Source organism: Bactrocera latifrons, unplaced genomic scaffold (assembly GCF_001853355.1).
Source record: "Bactrocera latifrons isolate USDA-ARS-PBARC rearing strain unplaced genomic scaffold, ASM185335v1 scaffold_33, whole genome shotgun sequence".
NCBI classification, from domain to species: domain Eukaryota; kingdom Metazoa; phylum Arthropoda; class Insecta; order Diptera; family Tephritidae; genus Bactrocera; species Bactrocera latifrons.
In genome coordinates this window covers 1,839,663-1,858,812 of record NW_017536963.1, presented here as the reverse complement: position 1 = coordinate 1,858,812, position 19,150 = coordinate 1,839,663, and the positions used below count along the sequence as shown (strand labels likewise).

At 32.7% G+C, this 19,150-nt stretch overlaps 2 protein-coding genes across 5 annotated transcripts in view; both read right to left on the bottom strand.

Moving 5' to 3' along the window:
- The window catches only part of LOC108971182 (longitudinals lacking protein, isoforms J/P/Q/S/Z-like), a gene marked incomplete at its 3' end in the record, with an annotated part of 100,378 nt that continues 81,228 nt past the window's right edge, over positions 1 to 19,150 (bottom strand). For all 4 annotated transcript variants that reach the window (XM_018937065.1, XM_018937068.1, XM_018937067.1 and 1 more), the window contains 2 exon segments: positions 1 to 2,298; positions 2,938 to 3,114. In XM_018937065.1, the coding sequence (XP_018792610.1) occupies positions 746 to 2,298; positions 2,938 to 3,114 (1,730 nt within the window).
- The window catches only part of LOC108971184, an 8,002-nt gene continuing 7,675 nt past the window's right edge, over positions 18,824 to 19,150 (bottom strand). The window contains exon 3 of the mRNA XM_018937071.1: positions 18,824 to 18,910. The gene's annotated coding sequence lies outside the window, so the exon portion shown is untranslated. The remainder of the gene's footprint in view (positions 18,911 to 19,150) is intronic.

The following is a 19,150-nucleotide window of genomic DNA, read 5'->3' as shown; positions in this document are numbered from 1 at the left end:
ATATATTTTTTTTTTGCGTCAAAAAAACAATTAAATTTGTATTAAACTAAAATGACAGCAACATATGTATATGTGTATAAATTGCAATGTTAAATACGTACGTACATACATATGCTAGAATAAATATCTATGTGTAATTAAATTTTCTATAAGACTTTTAATCATCATTTGACTAGAAAAGGTTTCATTAATGACTTTTGCGTTGCTCCTACATATATGCATACATATACACACGACTATATGTATGTATGTATACGCACGTATAAGAGCGTGAGAAACTATTTCTCATGACTCTCGCACTATAAAATAAATACTTAAGTAACAAATCAACAAAAAAAAAAACAACAAAAATATGAAAAAAGTTTTAAATTAAAAAAATATTTTTTAAATGAAAATTTACGCACTAAAATATATAAATATATAAGAACGACAATATATCTATATAAATATATGTATATTTTTAAGAACGTTTCTGCAAACATATTTCATATGTGCCGTTAATTTTGACTAGCGTCGCTTTGAATTTCAAACTAAATCCGAACTTAAATTCGAAATGAAGGAGTGTTCCATTTTTACGAATAAAAATAAATTAAAAAACGCCTAATACATACATAAATAAATACGTTAAATATGCAAATTTTGCCAACTTGCTAATAAAAACGAGCGTGTGCGAACTGTGGCCGAACGCTATATACTATACAAAACTGCAACGTCGGTTCGTGTGCGCGTGCTTCCGGTCGGCTGTTTATTCGTTTTGCTGGAATACGAGCGTATAGGTGCTGGTGTTGTTCTTTTGATCCTCCTCCATGCGGTCGCGACATTTCGTGTTCAAGTGACGCTTCAAATTGCTGTGCACATTCGTGGCATAGCCGCAGAGTTTGCTGCAAAAGTAGCGTGGCGGTTGGCCGCACTCGTTCTTCAAATGACACTTAAGACTATTCTTCCACTTGTAGTTGCGATTGCAATTGCGACACACCCACGGCTTCTCGATGTCCGCATTATAAATCATATCCTCCGAGTGTTCGAGCGACTCCTTGCGCATACGCTGATTTTGCACTAGAATGCGATAGCGTTTATCATCGGAAACCGACGATTTAAAATCGCCGGCATTGGCGCTACTTTTACCGCTATTGCTTGCGGTAAGCAGTTTCGCATGCGGTTCGCTGTTGCCAGCGGTACCAACAATAATGCCACCAACAGCATCACCAGCAGCAGCAGCAGCAACACCACCACCAACACCAACGCTTGCGGTGTCCTTAACACCATTGCTGTTGTGTTTTTGAGCCGTAGCCGCTGTTGTTGTTGTTGTTGTTATTGAGGTGATGGTTGCTGGTATGGAGGCGAGCTTGAATTGCAGCATCTGTTGCGTCGGTCGTAATTGCAGATGTTGCAAGTGTTGTTGTTGTTCCAAAAGCAATTGTTGTTGTTGCTTGCTCAGCAATGTCGTCGTCTCTTTGCGCTCCAACAGTGTACGTCGCTTGCCAGCGGCACGCTGCTGACCGCCCTTATGCGAAGCATTCTCGGCGCGATTCGTTGCTGCCTCACGTGTGCTTGCCGGCAACTCGGCGCACTCGGTAACATTCGCGTTTACACGTGGATTGTTTTCGGTTGAGCCGGCGGCAGCTTGTTTGGTTGTGGCTGCTGCTGTGGTCAACAGATCATCCTCATCCTCGGTATTGGTGGTGTCCTGCTCGCCGGAGAGTATATCTTCGAATTCCTCCTCATTCTCGATTTTCACTGTGTCAAAAGCCCACGACATGGGGCTGGACAGCTTTAGTTCATAATTGAAATCGGACTCTTTGCCATTATCACCCGTTTGTTGTTCATCATCATCATCATCATCGTCCTCGGCGAGTTCGCCTTCGCCCTCATTCTCGCCTTCCGCCTCCATCTCGTCATCTTCCTCCTGTGTTGAGGATGAGGAATTCTCGATTTTCACCAGCACCTCGGTCATGCTTTCGTCCACCGATTCGAGTTCTACACCCGCAGCTGCTAAGGCTGCCGCCGATATTACGCCCATATTACCGTTATTCAACAAATTCATCTCACCATCATCGCCAGTGCTCGCCGGTGCCACGCAGGTTATTGTGGTGCGTCCAATGCTGCCGATGCGCATCAATGTCGGCTGCTTATTGGACGTTGCATTGGCCGCTGTTGCTGTTGTTGTCGCCATTGAGGACGATACAATTGCAGGCGTTGCGTTTGATAGGGTATGTGCGTTCATATCGACATTGCTTAGTGCCGTAGCCGCGGTAACGGTGTTAGTGGCCGCATTAGTGGTTGTGGTTAGTGTTTGGTCTGACGGTTAGTTTGGGTGAGTTATAAGTTTTTTGTTTTAGGTTTTTTGCAAATTCAAAAATGCAGCGTGAAAGAGAAAGGGAGAGATAAGTAAGGTTAGTATATATGCAATATTAATTTGTTTATGATTTGTTTTTGTCTTGTTAAATGTTTGTAGTGTTGAAAGTGATCGTTGCGACCAACGAAAAAGCTCAGTTAAAGAGGAAAAAAATTAAGAATAATGTAGTATGTGGTAACAAAACGAAATAAAGACTGCAAAGAGAGTAAAAAAATTAATGATAAAAACAACAACAAAGGTTTAAAATAATTATAATTAAAAATATATAAAAATGTATATGTAAATGTGAGTACATAAGTACTTTTGCTTACACCAACATATTTTATTACATAAAAAAAAAACTTAAATATGTATATATAAATAAAATTATAAATTTTATATAATAATATTTTTTTAAAAAGTCTTAAAATTTATATAAATCACAAAAAAGTATTAAAAATGTATACAATTTTATAAGAATTAATAAAATATTAATAAACATTTATAAAAACTAAAATAAAATTATAAAAATATTTAAAATGAAATATATAAATTACTTGTTGAGTATATTTTTCGTGTTTATATGTGGGTAGTGAAAATACCTGGTTGCTGCTCTATCGTCTTCTGCAATATAGACTGATCGGCCAGCATCAGCCAGTCGCGCACGCGTATACGTGATTCACTTTGTGACTGAGTTTGTGCTTCGGCGCTGTAGACGTTGGGGCCGGCTGCTGAGGTAAGTGCCGCACCAGTTGAAGAAGTTGAAATTGCCACATCATCTGTAAATATAACAAAAACATTTGCTATTAGAAAAATACATATATAAATTAAATGCATAAATTCTTAAGAAATTTGAAATTTTACAAAAAAACAAACAAAAAATAAGAACAAATGATTAGCACACAATAGCGCAGCTGTGTATGTGTGTGTTTTCTGGGTTTTTTATAAGAAATTTTAAATTAAAACAAAAAACGAATAAAGCGATATCAAAAATCAAACATGTGTATTTAAAATAAATTCCGAAAAATTAAAATTTAAACAAAAAAATATATACAAAATGTATATTAAAAAAATTATAACTTATCAAATGTGCTGTCTCTTATACACATCTAGATGTGTATAAGAGACAGAGCTACAACAAAATACGTATAGGGCAACAAAGCTATGCTAAAAAGTGCTGAAAAATTAACATGAGTAAACATACATAAAACAAAAATTGCAATAAACTCAAAAAACGTATAAAAAATAATAATAATTAACAAAAAAACAAGTGGCCGATTTTTGCACAGTGCAGAGGAATACTCAAACTCATTCAGGCTTGGTTTTTACAAAATACAATATTTATTTTCATTCTGATTGGTTGTTTCAACGACCTTATTTATACAATAAACTTTATTCTATTTATAAGATAGACTATAGGCAAATTCAAATGCAGCGTTAATGGTTGCTTGCATTTTTTCTTGTTTTTGTGCACTTACGCTGACACCCATGACACTGCACTTCAATTTGCTTAGCACATTATTAAACTGTATAATATTATGAGTATTTTTCACATTTTCAAAAATAAATTTTCTGCCTAAAAACTAGTTTTTTATTTTGGCTAAGCACATACACATGTATTGCTTTGCCATTTTATATTTAAAAAAATTTTGTTTTTGCAATTATTATTTTTTTTCGATTAGTTTTTTTAAATTAATTCAAATATTTTAANGTATTGCTTTGCCATTTTATATTTAAAAAAATTTTGTTTTTGCAATTATTATTTTTTTTCGATTAGTTTTTTTAAATTAATTCAAATATTTTAATTAATCTTTTATAAATTAATAATTTTTGTTTTTATATTGTTAAAATTTGTTTGTAACTGTATATAAACTTGTAAATTTTGCTTTGCAAAAATTGTAAATAAAATTATAAACAAAAAATTGTAAATTATAAGAATGTTTTAAGGAAATGTTTCGTTGGTGTGTTAATTTGTTGTACAAAAAAAAATTATAATAAGTTTTTAACATTTTTGCATAAATTTCGTTTACTTTGCCTTATTATTGTTGTTTCTTTCAGAACTAACCCGTCACCAATTATCTTAAAGAGCCAATCACTAATTAATTCAATTTAAATATCCACAATATGGTTTTATATACATATGTATAGTATAAATATATATATATTTTAAATTTTGAAAACTTCCACGTGTATTTGTAGCAAATTTGTGTGGCCACTGTTTGACAACCTTGCTTTTTGTTGCTCGGTTTGAAACAGTTTGTTGTTTTAATTTTGTTTTTAATTATTAATTTTGTTTAGAGCGATCCTTGGTCTCGCTGAATGAAAATTCTAAATTTTATGCTTAAAGAATATCGTGCGTTACCTTAAAACAATTTATTATATGCATAATGCAAACATATGTATATCAAATACATATGCATATACATAGCAATATATATGTATGTTATATGCTGTATATACATACATATATTAAAGTATATACTGAAGTGTTTGTTACTTTTAGCACATAACGTTATATTTTCTACTAAACATTCATTTTTTGCTGTAAATTTCAAAGTCAAAAAAAGTAAAAAAAAAAAAAATATTTCAGACGTATAAAAATATACTTGAAAATAAATTAGTATGAGTGTGGTAAAAAGCAAAATGTCCATTTTGTGCCCAAACATAATTAATAATTTACTGTTATGTCCTTAAATTTTTTTTGTTGTATTTACTAAAAACAGTTTCTTTTTGTTTTTAGCGAATTTCGTCAAAAGCTTAATGGCAGTGTCAAGCTCTGCTTGAAAGCACTATCATTTTTCGTACAAGAAAAATATGCAAAAATAAAAAGTATTTTAATTTTAATAAAAAGCTTAGTCAGTGTCGGAAGCACCACACCTAAAATAAATTGTCTCACTGGCACAAAGTTTATATTTATATATATATGTATGTTTGTATGTATAAAAATGCTTAAACTGTCTACTTCTTGCAACAATAATTTTTCTTAATATTAATATTTATTTATTTTTGTTTCTGATTTAGCGTAATTAATTTCAAAATTGCTTCAACTAAGTACCTGAGTTTTATATTCGTTGTCTTAGGCAACTAACTATAACTTCGCTGTCTTCGCCTGCTAACATTTACGCTATACTACACTAATGCATATATATAAAATAACAGTATTTTTCTATTATATGCATTTTGGAGGAATGTATGTGGTCAAATATGCATATAAATACCGTTATTAATTATGACTTACTATATACTATTTTTTTTTTTTTTTCACATGTTTCTCTGACTATACAGTTACGTGCACACCTACACATAAATATTAAAAGTTGCGTACAACTGTTGTCTTGTTAGTCTGAATCTGCGTTGTATATCCAAAATTCGGCTTTGCTATGATAAAAAAAAAAACGAGTGTAACCTTGAATTTTCCTCTTTTTTCACAACTTTCAATTTCTTGGATAATACACTTGCGGATATAACTGAGGTAAAATGTTATAACATTAAAATTACATATAAATATATATGTGTGTATATATGTCTATAAAGTATTTATATGCGTAGTAACCTTATATCAAAGGTCAAAGGTCACGCACTGCATGTTGGCTTTTGTCTTTTATATTAAATTATTTGTTTTTATTGTTATTATTATTTTTTTTATTTTTATTTAAATTTTAGTTTTTTTTCTCATTATTATATTGTGTATCATGTATTATTTTAATTTTTGTAAATTATTTTTTATCAATAATTATTATTGTTTATTTGTCTTTTGTCTAACCACCTGTCTTTTCGCATTTTCTCTACTATGCCTGCGTAGTAATATATGTTCGTCGGCTATATCACAAACAAATTGACTTGCCATGTGAAAACTGTTGTGGCGTACTACTCGCTACTTGCTACTCGCTGCATGCATATATGTATATGCATGTAACTATAGATATAAATATTATTTCTTAATAAGAAAAGGATCAAATTTGAAGCTTTTTTTCACTGAGTTTGTTGCTGTATGCTGTATATGCAATTTCTTATATATATATATATATGTATGTCTATAGGCAACTATATTTATATATGTACCACATACTTTCATTTAATATATATTTAGTTTGTATATTGTTATATATAATTGTATAAGTAGGCATGTATTAGTTGGTATGTCATTTAAAAAACGTTTTAACGCTTTATGGAATGTTTCAACACTGTAAATATGTATGTATAAAACGCACTTACAACTATTTGGCATACTAATGCCATTTAACGAATTTTTATAGCTTTTAAATTGTGTCTTGTTTAAATATTGTGCAAAGGTATTAGTTTAACGCGGCTTAAAAAAAAAATTACAAAAAATATTGTTGCATATAAAAATAATACCAAAATACTACATTTATTTATGTTTGTATGCCACATGTGAAGCAACAAGAATTAAATCTGTTATTCAATATTCAATTTGTACTATCACAGGGACTATTTATAGCACCTGAGTACACCTGAGCATTTTTTGTTGCAAACTTATTTATGTGGGGCGGGGGCAATATCAAGTTCCTGGTTACTTTAAATTGTTATATATATATTTATGTATATGCTCACATACATACAGTGTGTTAACAGCACATAAAACAGCTTAATAAGATATTGTAAAATTTTCAGTTATTCGGTTTTATGTTTAGTATTTTTTTTTTTTTTTTTTTTTTGCTTTAGAGATTTGTGCGCTTTGTTGTTGTACTTTTTAAGCTTAAAAGTTGAGGTATTTTGTATGTGTTATTATTGTAAAAAAAGGGAAATTGTGGTAAACTATTGTTGTTTTGCGGCAATGTGAAATATGGAAGCGCTTAACTGCTCGTAAGAGATTTTTAGAAAAGCATTTTCACGGTTATTAAGTTATTTTTGTCATTTTACAATGTGTTGTACTTTTTAACCTTAAAAGATAATTTTCTGTGAATGCTTGTTGTGTTGGTGCGATATGTCGTTTGAAACAGCGTAACTGGATATTGTGAAATTTTGCGCAATGCGCTTTTATAGTTCTATTTGCGATTTTTGTCATCTCAGCGCATTGTTGTTGTAGTTCTTAAGCAAGTTATATTGTTGTAAAATATTGTGGCTTTGGCGCCCGGAATGCTTATGTAATAACGCGTTACTGGCTGTTCTGCGCTGTTGCCACACATGTATGTTGTATGTATATATCTTGCCAATAATAACAATGAAACAAACTAATAAATATGGTACAGTAAGCTTTAACTTGGTTTTATAAACACATTTTAGCATAATAAAAAAATTGAATTCAATAATATTTTGTTGCCAACGATAATTCGAAATTATTTTTGGTTAGCAGAAGTTTAACTCCTATATACACATGTACATATGCATATGTATGTACGAGAATGTATAATTTTATAATTAAAATAAAAGTTTAATGGCAAATTTTAAATTCCAAAGGATTTAAGTTTTTCTAATTTTTTTTTGCTTAGTTCGAAATCTAATTCACGGTCACAGCTGTCAGGTTTAACGACATCGTTGTAAAAACATTAAAAGGCATTCTTTAAAACTATAAAAAAAAATTAATTAAATCAATAAAAATTAAATTTAAAAATTTGGCACTCTGATTCCATTTTTACATTCACTTTCTGTTGCTTTTTTTGTATGTATGTATATATGTATGTATGTTTGCGTGCATACATGTACAACCCGAATACAGTATGCCGACACTTTCGAGTTGCACACACCGGTCTATTTGTAAGGCCCTACTTATTGTAACGATTGTACCGTCGCGCTCACGCTTTGCCACTCCACTAACAACAACTAGGTATGCGAGCTTGCAAGCTAAGAGAAATTCTGACGCAGCTCACTCGCCGTATTGGCCGCCAGCGCCGCAGCGGTCGGTGCGCTGCCGCTGTCATCGCCGCTGTTGCCGGTGAAACTTTTCAAATCTTCCAATTTGATGAACTTCTCTTTGTGCATGCGCTCCATATGGCGACCGATATGCATTTTCTGTTTGGCACGATAGACACAGAAGGGACACTGAAATTGCGGCTCCTTGCCGCACTCCCACTTTTGGTGGTTGCGCAACGACGATTTCAGCTTATACACACGTCCGCATTCCGGACACGGATGTCCGCTGCCGCTGACACTGAGACCACCACCGCCGCCGCCGCCGCCGGCACCAGCCGCCGCACTGCCACCTATACCATTGCCACCAGCACCGATCAAGCTATTCAATGCGCTAATATTACTCAATATATTGATGTCGGCGAAGGCGGCTGCGCCGCTGAGCGCCGTATGATATTCGCCGCTGGTGCTGATCGCACTGCTGCCCGCATTTGCGACATCCTCGCCGTAACTGGCATCGCTCAAATTACCGCTATTATTTGCAGTAGCGGCAGCATTGGACTTCTCCACCGTTGCCTTCAACATCAATATGGCGGCCTCCTCTTCGGTTAGGTGCTTCATTTTGCCACCTACGTTGCCAGTCGCAACAGCAGCGGCGCCCAGCTTGTCTATGCCACTCGCGCTGGAGCTGCTACGATTCAACGTTGCATTTGCTTGGGGCGCATCAGTGGCGGCGCTAAGGCTAGTCATGTCATTCGATGTCTCCAGCGCCGGTGACTTGCAATCCAAAGTGGGTGTCACACCACCGCCAAGCGCACCGCTGCCCGCCTTGTCCATCGTGTTTATGGAGAGATCGGTGGGAAAAACTAACGGATTAACACCTTCGCGCAATTGTGTAACCAACGGCATGGCCAAACGCGCATTCCACTCGTTCCAAGTGAGTCCCGCTATGCGCGTAATACTTAAATCTGCATTGATATCGGACATATTTTACGTGTGAAAATTGATTAACGTCGTGTTTTACCGTTGTATAAAATATTTTTATATTTTAATGGTGAGTATGTTACATTTGCGTTGTGGTGGTGTTGGTGGTCAAGTTGGTAAAAATTAACGTGTGTGTTTTTGTTGTCAAATTATATGAAAATAAAAAAGTAGAAAAATAAAAAAGAAAAAAAGGAGAGAAAAAAAATAATATTAAGTTTGGACTGGCACAAATCAAGAAATACAAAACAGTATTTATAAAAAAATAATAATAATTAAAATACATACTAAAAACAATGTGAACCTGACAGCAACAATACCTAGTCCAAGTGAAGCATCTATTTGTGTATTTATGTACATAGCAACTAATAATCGCTTAAGAAGAGGAGAAATAGTTCTTTAAACAATAATTTGCGCTTAAACTATTAATGTATATAATAAAAAATAACGAGCCAATGCCAATGAAGCGATACGACTATGAATGAGTACCACATCCAAATGATAAAGTTAAAGTTATAGATACATACATATGAATATGAAATGTAAACGTATGAGGTAGCAGATGGGGAAGTACAAAATGCAAAGGCTATATGAATCAATACATAGTTACAATGAGTTTAATTTCTAATATTTATTTATGTATGTATTTATGAATGCCCTTATTGAGTTGCATTCGTAAGAAAAGCTGGTATTTACAGTTAAATGTAAGCGTTTAAGCGAAAATACTATATAATGTTGCTATAAAATTTATATTATAGCGAAAATACTATAATAAATTGCTATAAAGTTTACATTTGACCGTTATCAACTAGTAGGCACGCGCGTAAGTGGCAAAATATGTTGAAAAATAAGCAAGAGTATTAAAAATAGGAATAAAATTACTTTAAAAATACAAACTAACAAAGCGTTGAGTAAACTAAGTAATGATAAATACATATTTTTGCACATAAGATCGAACTGCATAAAAAAAATCAATGCTGAAATAATTTTTCGTAAATTTCAAAAATATGTAAACTCCGAAATTCGCGGCGTAAGGCATGTATAAAGCCTTCTATGACTTCTTTAATATTACTTCAATATGTATATAATAAATTATATTTATAACACTACATAAATCCTCATAGATATGAATATATAGACTACAAAACATAAACACAACCTGCGCACACCTAACCTAAAAGTAATTTTGCTCAATTGGCATTTTGTTTCGAAAAAAACAGATCACTTGGTACTTTCCTTATCTAACTATTTCATATACAACGGTAATATTTTTTTTGTAATGAACAATATTTTAAGAGCTAAGCACAATTATTAATATATTAAGTGTACACTGTTATCCATTGCAAACCGAATATGCAGACCCCTGCAGTGTTTTGGCGCTTCTATGTTAGCTCCAACGCACGCACAACTCCCGCACAGTTGACAACGTCGCGGCAATACCTTAAGAAAAGAGAAATATATTAATCGAAAATCATACAAAAACAACAAGAAAATGCATAAAAGCTCTAATATTGCGGAGAGCCAGCATCGGTCTTAAGCAAAAGCGCACTTCATGGCGCACAAGCCACACGAAACAAACCATATATGGCATTTTTACCACTTGCGCCCGTATTTAGGCTTCTTTAGACCTGTAAATACAGAAAAATAGGTTAGTAACAGTTTAAATGAGACGCTTATGGACTGACGCGCTATAAAGGGGGGAGGGTGTAGAAATTATATGATGCATGATTTCGTATGTGTGAAGAAAATGCTAGAAACTTAGCTTGATGTGTGTTAGTGTGTTTGTTTTGTGTGGATGAGAGACCTATAGAAAGTAAACACGTTGTCGCCCACATTTCCAATTTTATTATTACTTAATAAAACTTTATTTCTCAATATTGAATTAATACTAATACAATATTTAAAAGTACACATATATAATTTATATACAAGAATGAAACAGCAAAGTAAGTCTTAATTTACTTCATTTGCTTCATTTTTTGTTTTCTGTGCACAAGCTTATACCTTAAGAAGAGTGAACTAATTAAGAAACTAGTTATTTAACTATTGCGCAATTCACATCCAAATAAAAATGTGTATGTATGTATATGTGTGTTATGTTTTTTTGTACAGTTAATCATGTTTGTTTTTTAAATTAAAACATTCGTTTAATGCATATGGTTTGTTGTTATTATCTTTTTTTTTTGTTTCCTTTTACTTTTATTTTACTTTCTTTTCTCTTGCTTTCACTTGCATTCTTTTACACGCAACATATGTTTTTTTTATAAGAATATATTTATAAATATAATTATGTAATTATTTTATTTGTTCTATTTTTTACGTTCACACAAGATTTTTCATAAATCTAGAGCGACCAAAATCTTCTGGTTGTGCATTTCTTTTTATTTTATTTTTATATTCGCAAAATGATATATCTGTTTATACATATGTGCTATTATACTTAATCTTTGCTAATATGCGTCAACATTCACTAAACATTTTTCCCAAGTATAGTAATCAAGCAAAAAAATAATGTTTTCAAAAAATGCTAAGTTTATACAATTCAAAAAACTGCATTTAAGTATGTCTAATAACTGTACAGCTAAGATTTGCTTAGTTAGTACAATAAAAAGCTTTTCTACGTCATAGTAAGTAGTTTTGTTGTTGTTATTAACGAAATATTTCTCTAATGCCCCCACACTTTTACACTTTCACCCCCAACGACTGCTCTGCGCGCCTTGAATTAGACTTAGCCCAAATTTTAAGCCGTTGGCTTTTTATGTGCATTTTTTTTATGTTAAAAAGATATATAAACGCGATGCTAGCGGAGGCAGAAAGCTGTTTAAAAAAGTAATATTAAATTTTTTTTTGTTTTTGAAAAACAAAATTTTAATTAAATTTTTTTTTTTACAAAGCAAAATTTGTATTTAATTTTCCTTTTTTGCAAATCCAAATTTAAATATAACTAATTTGTTAGGTAAAAAATATTTTATATAAGAACAAATGAAAAAAAAAATTTTTAATTAAAAAATAAGAAAGGAAAATTTTGATTATATTTGTTTCAGGCAAACTTTAATTACAAAATTGTTGTTGCAAAAATAATTTTTTAAATCTTTAAAATTGTAAAACAAATTTTTTTTAGCTTAATAGTGAATTAAAAACCTTTTTCGAAGGAAAACTTTGTTTCCTACTTTTTTTAAAAAAGCAATGCATTGAATTTAAAACTTAATTTTTCAAAAAACTTAAATATTTAAAGAAATTTAACCAAAAGGACAATCAAGTTTTTTGCGACGCAAAATATACAATGTTTAAAGTTTTACAAAGCAAACTTTTAAAGTAATGTTTGTACAATAAAGTTTGAATTTAATTATATTAGGTTGTCAAAAAAGTCTTGCGCTATTTTCGCTAGTTGGCGCTGAGAGCACGTAGTTCTAGTTTTATTCGTTGCATCTCAAGCCGCCAATAAAATGGACCCGATACAGTTTCCATTTCCACCGCACAACGATGGTTTCAACGTTTTTGTTCTGRTATAGAGGTGGTCGAAGATGCGCCACGCTCCAGAAGGCCTGTCGTCGAAAATTGCGATAAAATCGCTGAATTGGTCGAAAGAGACCGGCATAGTAGCAGCCGTAGCATCGGTCAAGAGCTGGGTATGAGTCATCAAAAAAAATTTTATGAACAATTGAAAATTCAATAAAAATACGGCAAGACTTTTTTGACAACCTATTGTTATAATTACACTTTTCCATGCAAATTAAATTTTTTAAACCAAATTATTATTATGTAATTTTTGTATTGAAAGATTTTTTTAATTAAAAAATTTATATTTTCAATTTTTTTTATAGAAAAAATTAATATTTTTAATTATATTTAATTATATATAACTTCTTATATAAAAAAATTAAATATTATTCCAAAATGAAAGTTTTGATTTTCTTGCAAAAATCTCTGAAAATTAATTTTTTCAAAACAAGCGTTGATTTGAAAATTTTGTAAATAAAAACTGGAAATTAAATTTTTTGAAAAGTCTTCAATCTGTTTATACATTTTGATTTTAAACTATTTCAAAGAGGTACAATGAATTATTTTTATTGGCATATCAAATTTTTGAAATTTGAATTATTTTCAGAAAACTGTAAATCCAAAGAATTTATTAAAAAAAACTTAAATTCAACATTTCCAAAAATCCTAAATTCAATTTTTAATTAAAAATTAACTTTGCACAAAATTTAATTTACAGTTTTACTATACAAAAAAAAAAAATTTAAGTCAAAATGTTTTGAAAACAAAAAAATAAAAAATAATATTATAACTTTTTGCAAGAAAAATTAATTTCATTTTAGAAAAAATTTAATTTTTATATAAGAAAAAAATTTAATCTGGCATTTGCATTTCGAATTTGAACTTTTATCAAAGAGCAACAATGAATTTATGTTTTTGGGCAACGCAAATTGTGAATATGAATTTTTTTCAGAAAAACTTTGAATTTATTTTTACATAAAATACATTTCGAGTTTCAACTTTTTTCTAAGAAAAACTTTTGTTTTTTTCCGTAAATTTTAATTACGAATTCCAAAGTTGAATTGATTTTTCATTTTTTCCTTTCGAAAATTTTTTTTGTACAAAGTACAAAAGTATATAATATTTTGCTATTTAAATTTTGTTGCAAAGTAAATTTTTGAAATTGCAAAAAAGTCAGAAATAATAAAGCTTGCGCTGTTTCACTCATATCTCCACTAAGACCTCGGCGAGTGCTTCGCATTTACAGTGCTATAATTATTTAATACAATTTAATTACTAAAGCATAGAGTTAAAAATAAATTGGACACTCCAAATTAAAGCAGTCCTATTGCCACAAGAAAACATTCATATTATAAATGGTTGTAGGTATGTATTTACGTATTGATTTCGAATCAATAACTGTAAATAAAACTCAATAATAAATTTCGATATGCAAACAATAATGAGAGAACTAATTGAAGACTCTTTACTGGGCTCAACAATTGCAAAAAAAAAATTTGAATACCAAACATTTTGGTAAATAAAAATAGTTATTGCAATACATACGCAGTTATTAGCACGTTGTACATAAATATTTACCAGCACACAGGGTGTCGGTTAACATTGCATACACAAAATTATGTACAGAAAAAAGTGGAAAACTAAACATTTCTCTCCCAACCAACAATTGTACTAGCAACAGCTCCGTTTCTCCGTAAAAAAATACGAAGTACCACCTTATTTGCGGCCGCGCTTGCTCTCCAATGCAGGCTTGTCGGGATGGTGCTTACGCACGTGCACGCCGAGGTTGCCGCGCTGCTTGGCCTTGTAGGAGCAGTGGGGGCACGGGTGGCACGGTTCTTTGCCGCCACACTCGACATTCTCGTGGCGGCGCAAGGTCGACTTCCAACGGTACTTCTTGCCGCAATGCCGGCACACATACTTCGAGTCGGCATCATCCTGATGCATCGACGAATCGCTCAACGATAGTTCGTATGTGGTTGTTGTGGTGCCGTCAATGCTTGTGGCGCCCTCCTGTTTGATGGGTCGCGTTGTCAGTATGGTGTAACTCTTGGTGATGGTCGGTTGTTCGTGCAGTGTAATGCCGTCGGGCAGGAGTGTCGCCTCAACGCTCGTTGTGGCATCGTCCTGTTCCTGCAACTGCAATTGCGCGTGATGACTCTGTTGCGGATGTATGTGATGCACTTGTGATTGCTGTAAATGCTGCACATGATGGTGGTGGTGATGATGATGATGATGCAATGCCTGCTCAGAGTCCTCGTCGACCGTTGTCACTTGCGTGGTTGTCGGCACGCCGGTTTGTATGTGGTCGGTAATTTCGGTTGGTGCAAAACCGATGCCGATTTTTGTACCGTCCGGCAGTTCGATGTCATCGATTTCGGCATATTTCACCAAATCGCTAATAATCGCCGCCGAGGCCGATGGGTTGTTTAAATCGATTTCACTTATCTCATATTTCGTGCCTTCGGTGAGTTGATGGTGGTGTTGCGTCTCGGCATCGTGTGCCTCCACGATCTGTACACTGGTGGCGGTGGTGCTCTGCGGTGTTATTATTTTGCCACGTGAATATTTGATACGCGATACAACCGGTTTTTGTTCAGCGATTTGTACATTCCGCAGGCTCATCAAATTGATTGTCTGTGTGTGGTGTGGTGGATGTGTGGTGACGATGCTTTGTACTTGCGGATGTGTTTGCAATTGTTGCATTTGCTGATGTTGTTGTTGCTGTTGCTGGTGTTGTTCCAATTCATGACTGTGCTGATGTTGTTGCTGATGTGATGTATGCGGTTGCTGTCCGAATTGGTGTGATTGTATGATCGTGGCCGAAGGTTGGTGCGTCGCGATTGGCGAGACCGTCGGTATTATCTTCTTCAAATTGATCAGTTCTAAAGTAAATAGCAGGGCATTTGAGGTTGTTAGCGTTAAGGAGAAATTGTTATAGAATATATGCAAAGAATAATAAAAAAAACAGTCGTTCAGAAATATTTATATAAAAGCCTATGAACCTCAAAACTACAGAACGGTTGTGTTTATTGTTTTTAATGTGGACACGATAAGTATTAATGAAACATTGATATTAAACATAAGGCACTGAGGAAGTACGCGAAAGAGTTGCCACCTTTTGAGAAAAAAACGGAAAATAAGACCAAATACGTTTTACAAGCATTTAAGAGTGACCTTTAAAATTTCAATAGAATTTGAATAAAATTTAGATTTGTGGTGGAAAAGGGTTGCCATCATAAAAAAAACTGAAAATATGTACAAGATCGTGCTACAGACATTTAGAAACGACTTTTGGGAAAATATTTGAAAGTCTTTCACTAAGATTTATTTTGGAATAAGAAATAACTAGGCATTTATGCGGCTTCGCGGCTTCTTATTTAAATCTATAATAACTTAATTCTATGATATCTCTAAAAGCTCAAGTTGATCCGCGTAATAGTTTAGAAGATACAGCTTTGTAGCTAGAGACCAGCTACATAGTCACTTGAACGTTAATCGCGTTTTTCTCGAAACTGTTTTCCCAAGTCAGTTGTCATGATTTTTCGCGAACTACTCAAACGGTCTTAATGAACTTTCGCATATTGCTTTTGAACGAAGAGTTTTTTTGGTAAAGTTACAACTTAAAAAAAAAAAACGTCGGCAAATTTTCACCAAAATTTGATTTTTTTTGTAAAATATATTACTTTTTGGTTTCTCTTTCGTCCAATACCAGTTTTTACAACAAATGATTCTATGAGAAGTTCTGTTATCAACACGTAGGTATCTTTTTCCGAAACATTGCTCGACATGACGTCGTAATGGTCGAATTTGAACAAAACATTACACTTTTTTCTGATAGGGCTTATTTGTTCGAGGAAACCCATGTGAACACTAAAGAAGGCTTCTGGAAATTGCTCGGTGTTCATCAATTTGGACGTATGTAGTATGTAGTATGTATAAGATGCCTAAATGAGCGACAAATATACTAATGGGCGTTTGGGATAATATTTCAGAAATATCCGGTGCTAACTTTAGTCTTTAAATATTTTCAAAATTAGTTCATACGTTTTAGAACAAACATGGCTACAAAATATATGTTCGAAACATACGGCGATCAAGAAAGTATTGCCAACTGCTGAAAAAAACCAATATTTAGGTCAAATTAAACATATTTTGTAATATAGTAGCCACTTATTAAAAAAAGTAACAAGAGTTTTCTCTCTTTTCTACAAAAACTCTTCATAATTACAAAATATTCCTTAAAAGAACCTAGATCAATCCATTTGTAAGGCAGATATAGTATATGCTTTAGTGACACGATCTGCACAATTTCTTGCGAGATTGCATCATTGATAGATCAGATTAAATGAAAAAGCTTTCCACACAAGGGTTTGAATTTTATCGATCAGTTTGTAAGGTAGCTTGCATGCTATAGTAACACGTTTTTGTACAATTCTTTCGGAGATTGCAACATTTCTTTAGGCAATAATTTAAACGAAATTTCTTGAAGATATTTTGTCAAAGAAAAAAGCTTTCCAAGCTTTTTATTCCTATAGTACAGTTGGTTTAAAACTGTTGTACTAGAGTTTTCGATCAAAAACCAATTCAGTAGTAGCATATATCATACGATTTAATATAACTTTGAACTTTTTATGATAAGAATCACTTCAAATACGGCTTGTCATTTTGGGAAAATCATTGAAATGCTTTCACTAGCAAATTAAGATCTTTTATTTCAATATTTCAAGCATTTTTGGACACGCACAAGGCGGGTTTACTACAGAATGAGCTACGCCAAACACGCCCATTTTTCATATTTAGATCTTTCTTAATACTACTCTCAACGTTATATATATATAAATAAATATAAATAACTGAAATATTTAGATGTAGTATGTATGACTCACCACACTCGGAGGAAGGTAACTTGATTGGGGTGCTCGTCAACGTTGCCAATGTCGGCTTGACATCTGTAAGAGTTTGCACATCCGTTATATGCGCTTCAGCATTGAGTTCACTAACATTGGTAGCGACTGTTTGTTCATCATCCGTGGGCGCAATCTTAGCCGTTGTTATGTTGCCCAGCTTTTTCACATGCAACACAAAGCCATCTTTATTCTGTGTGATTACGATGTCATTGCTCTCCAGCAGGCAATCGTCCAATTCGAATTCCTCGGGTGTTATGTCCGTCTGTTCCGATTTATCATGCTTAACTAATTAAGGAAATATCACAAAAATTATTTTTATAAATATTTTTTTCAATACAATTTATGTCATAATTATAATTATGGTAAAAATAAAATGAAAAAGTTATAGCATTAGAAGAATTAAATCGAAAACAAGCAAATTCCTTCGAAATAAAAAAAATGTATTTATATGTAGGTGTATTTATATGTAGGCACGTATATATGTATGTGTATGAGTTTTCATACATACATACAGCAAATTAGTGTTTGTGATGTGTAGCTGTAGTTTACAATAATGATTTATGTAGATGTTTGTGTGCGTGTGTGTGAAAAGTTTAGAAAAACAATTAACATTGGATTTATTATGTAGCATTAAATGACACATTGCTGATTTTTTTGGAATTATTTATTTTCAAAACCTATATAATATATATTTATATGTATAACCTAGCAAAATTTACAATACCATTTTCAACAATTTTTAAGCTGAAAATGAGCTTATAATAAAATACGACAAACTTTGAATAGGAAGGCAAACATCTTTTTGTTGTTGTATTTGTTAATTTTCAAGCCGTACGTCAACGCTAGCGTAGATATGCTGACTTCATTTAAACATACTTAAGTACAAGCGCTCAGAATTGTCCAAACGTTTTATGTAACATGGCTAGCGCTTTCAAAAGTCGACATACATATTTATACATATGTATGTATGTACATGAATAACTGTATTTATGTAAATTTTGTAATTCTGTACTTTATTAAGTATGCTCAGTTTGCGCTCTGTCAATTTCCATATGCTGCGACTTCATATGCGTATTGAGGCTGTGCCGGTACCGCGTTACGTAAGAGCAATGCGGACAGCGTTCCGACGGCTGTTTGCCGCACTCGAAGCGCAAATGACGCGACAAATTCTTTTTATATGCATACATTTTATCACAGCGGGGACAAATGTGTGGATCCGTTATGGAAGAGAGTGTTAGCGCATCGTGCTTTTCTTCATTAAAACTGTCAGTGCATTGTGCAGAAGCGGCTGCGCTATGGCGTTTCTTCAGTATTTCTTTCCAAGCGATATTGTTCAATGACGTCACAGATTTGATGGAAAGCGCCCAGTAATTCTCTGCAAAAGAGAAAATTAGAGAAGAATAGGTGAGTACAAGTAAGTATGGCGTAAATTAAAAAAATAATAGTATTTAAAAATAAAAGTAAAATTGAAAATAAAAATCAGAGTAAAGTTAAAAATTTAAGTAAAAGTAAAAAAATAAACAACGAAAAAGTGATGCGTCTATTTAAAATATTCACTAAAAATAATTTGTCACATTATTTTATTTAATTTTTTATATATTTAGGTATGATAATA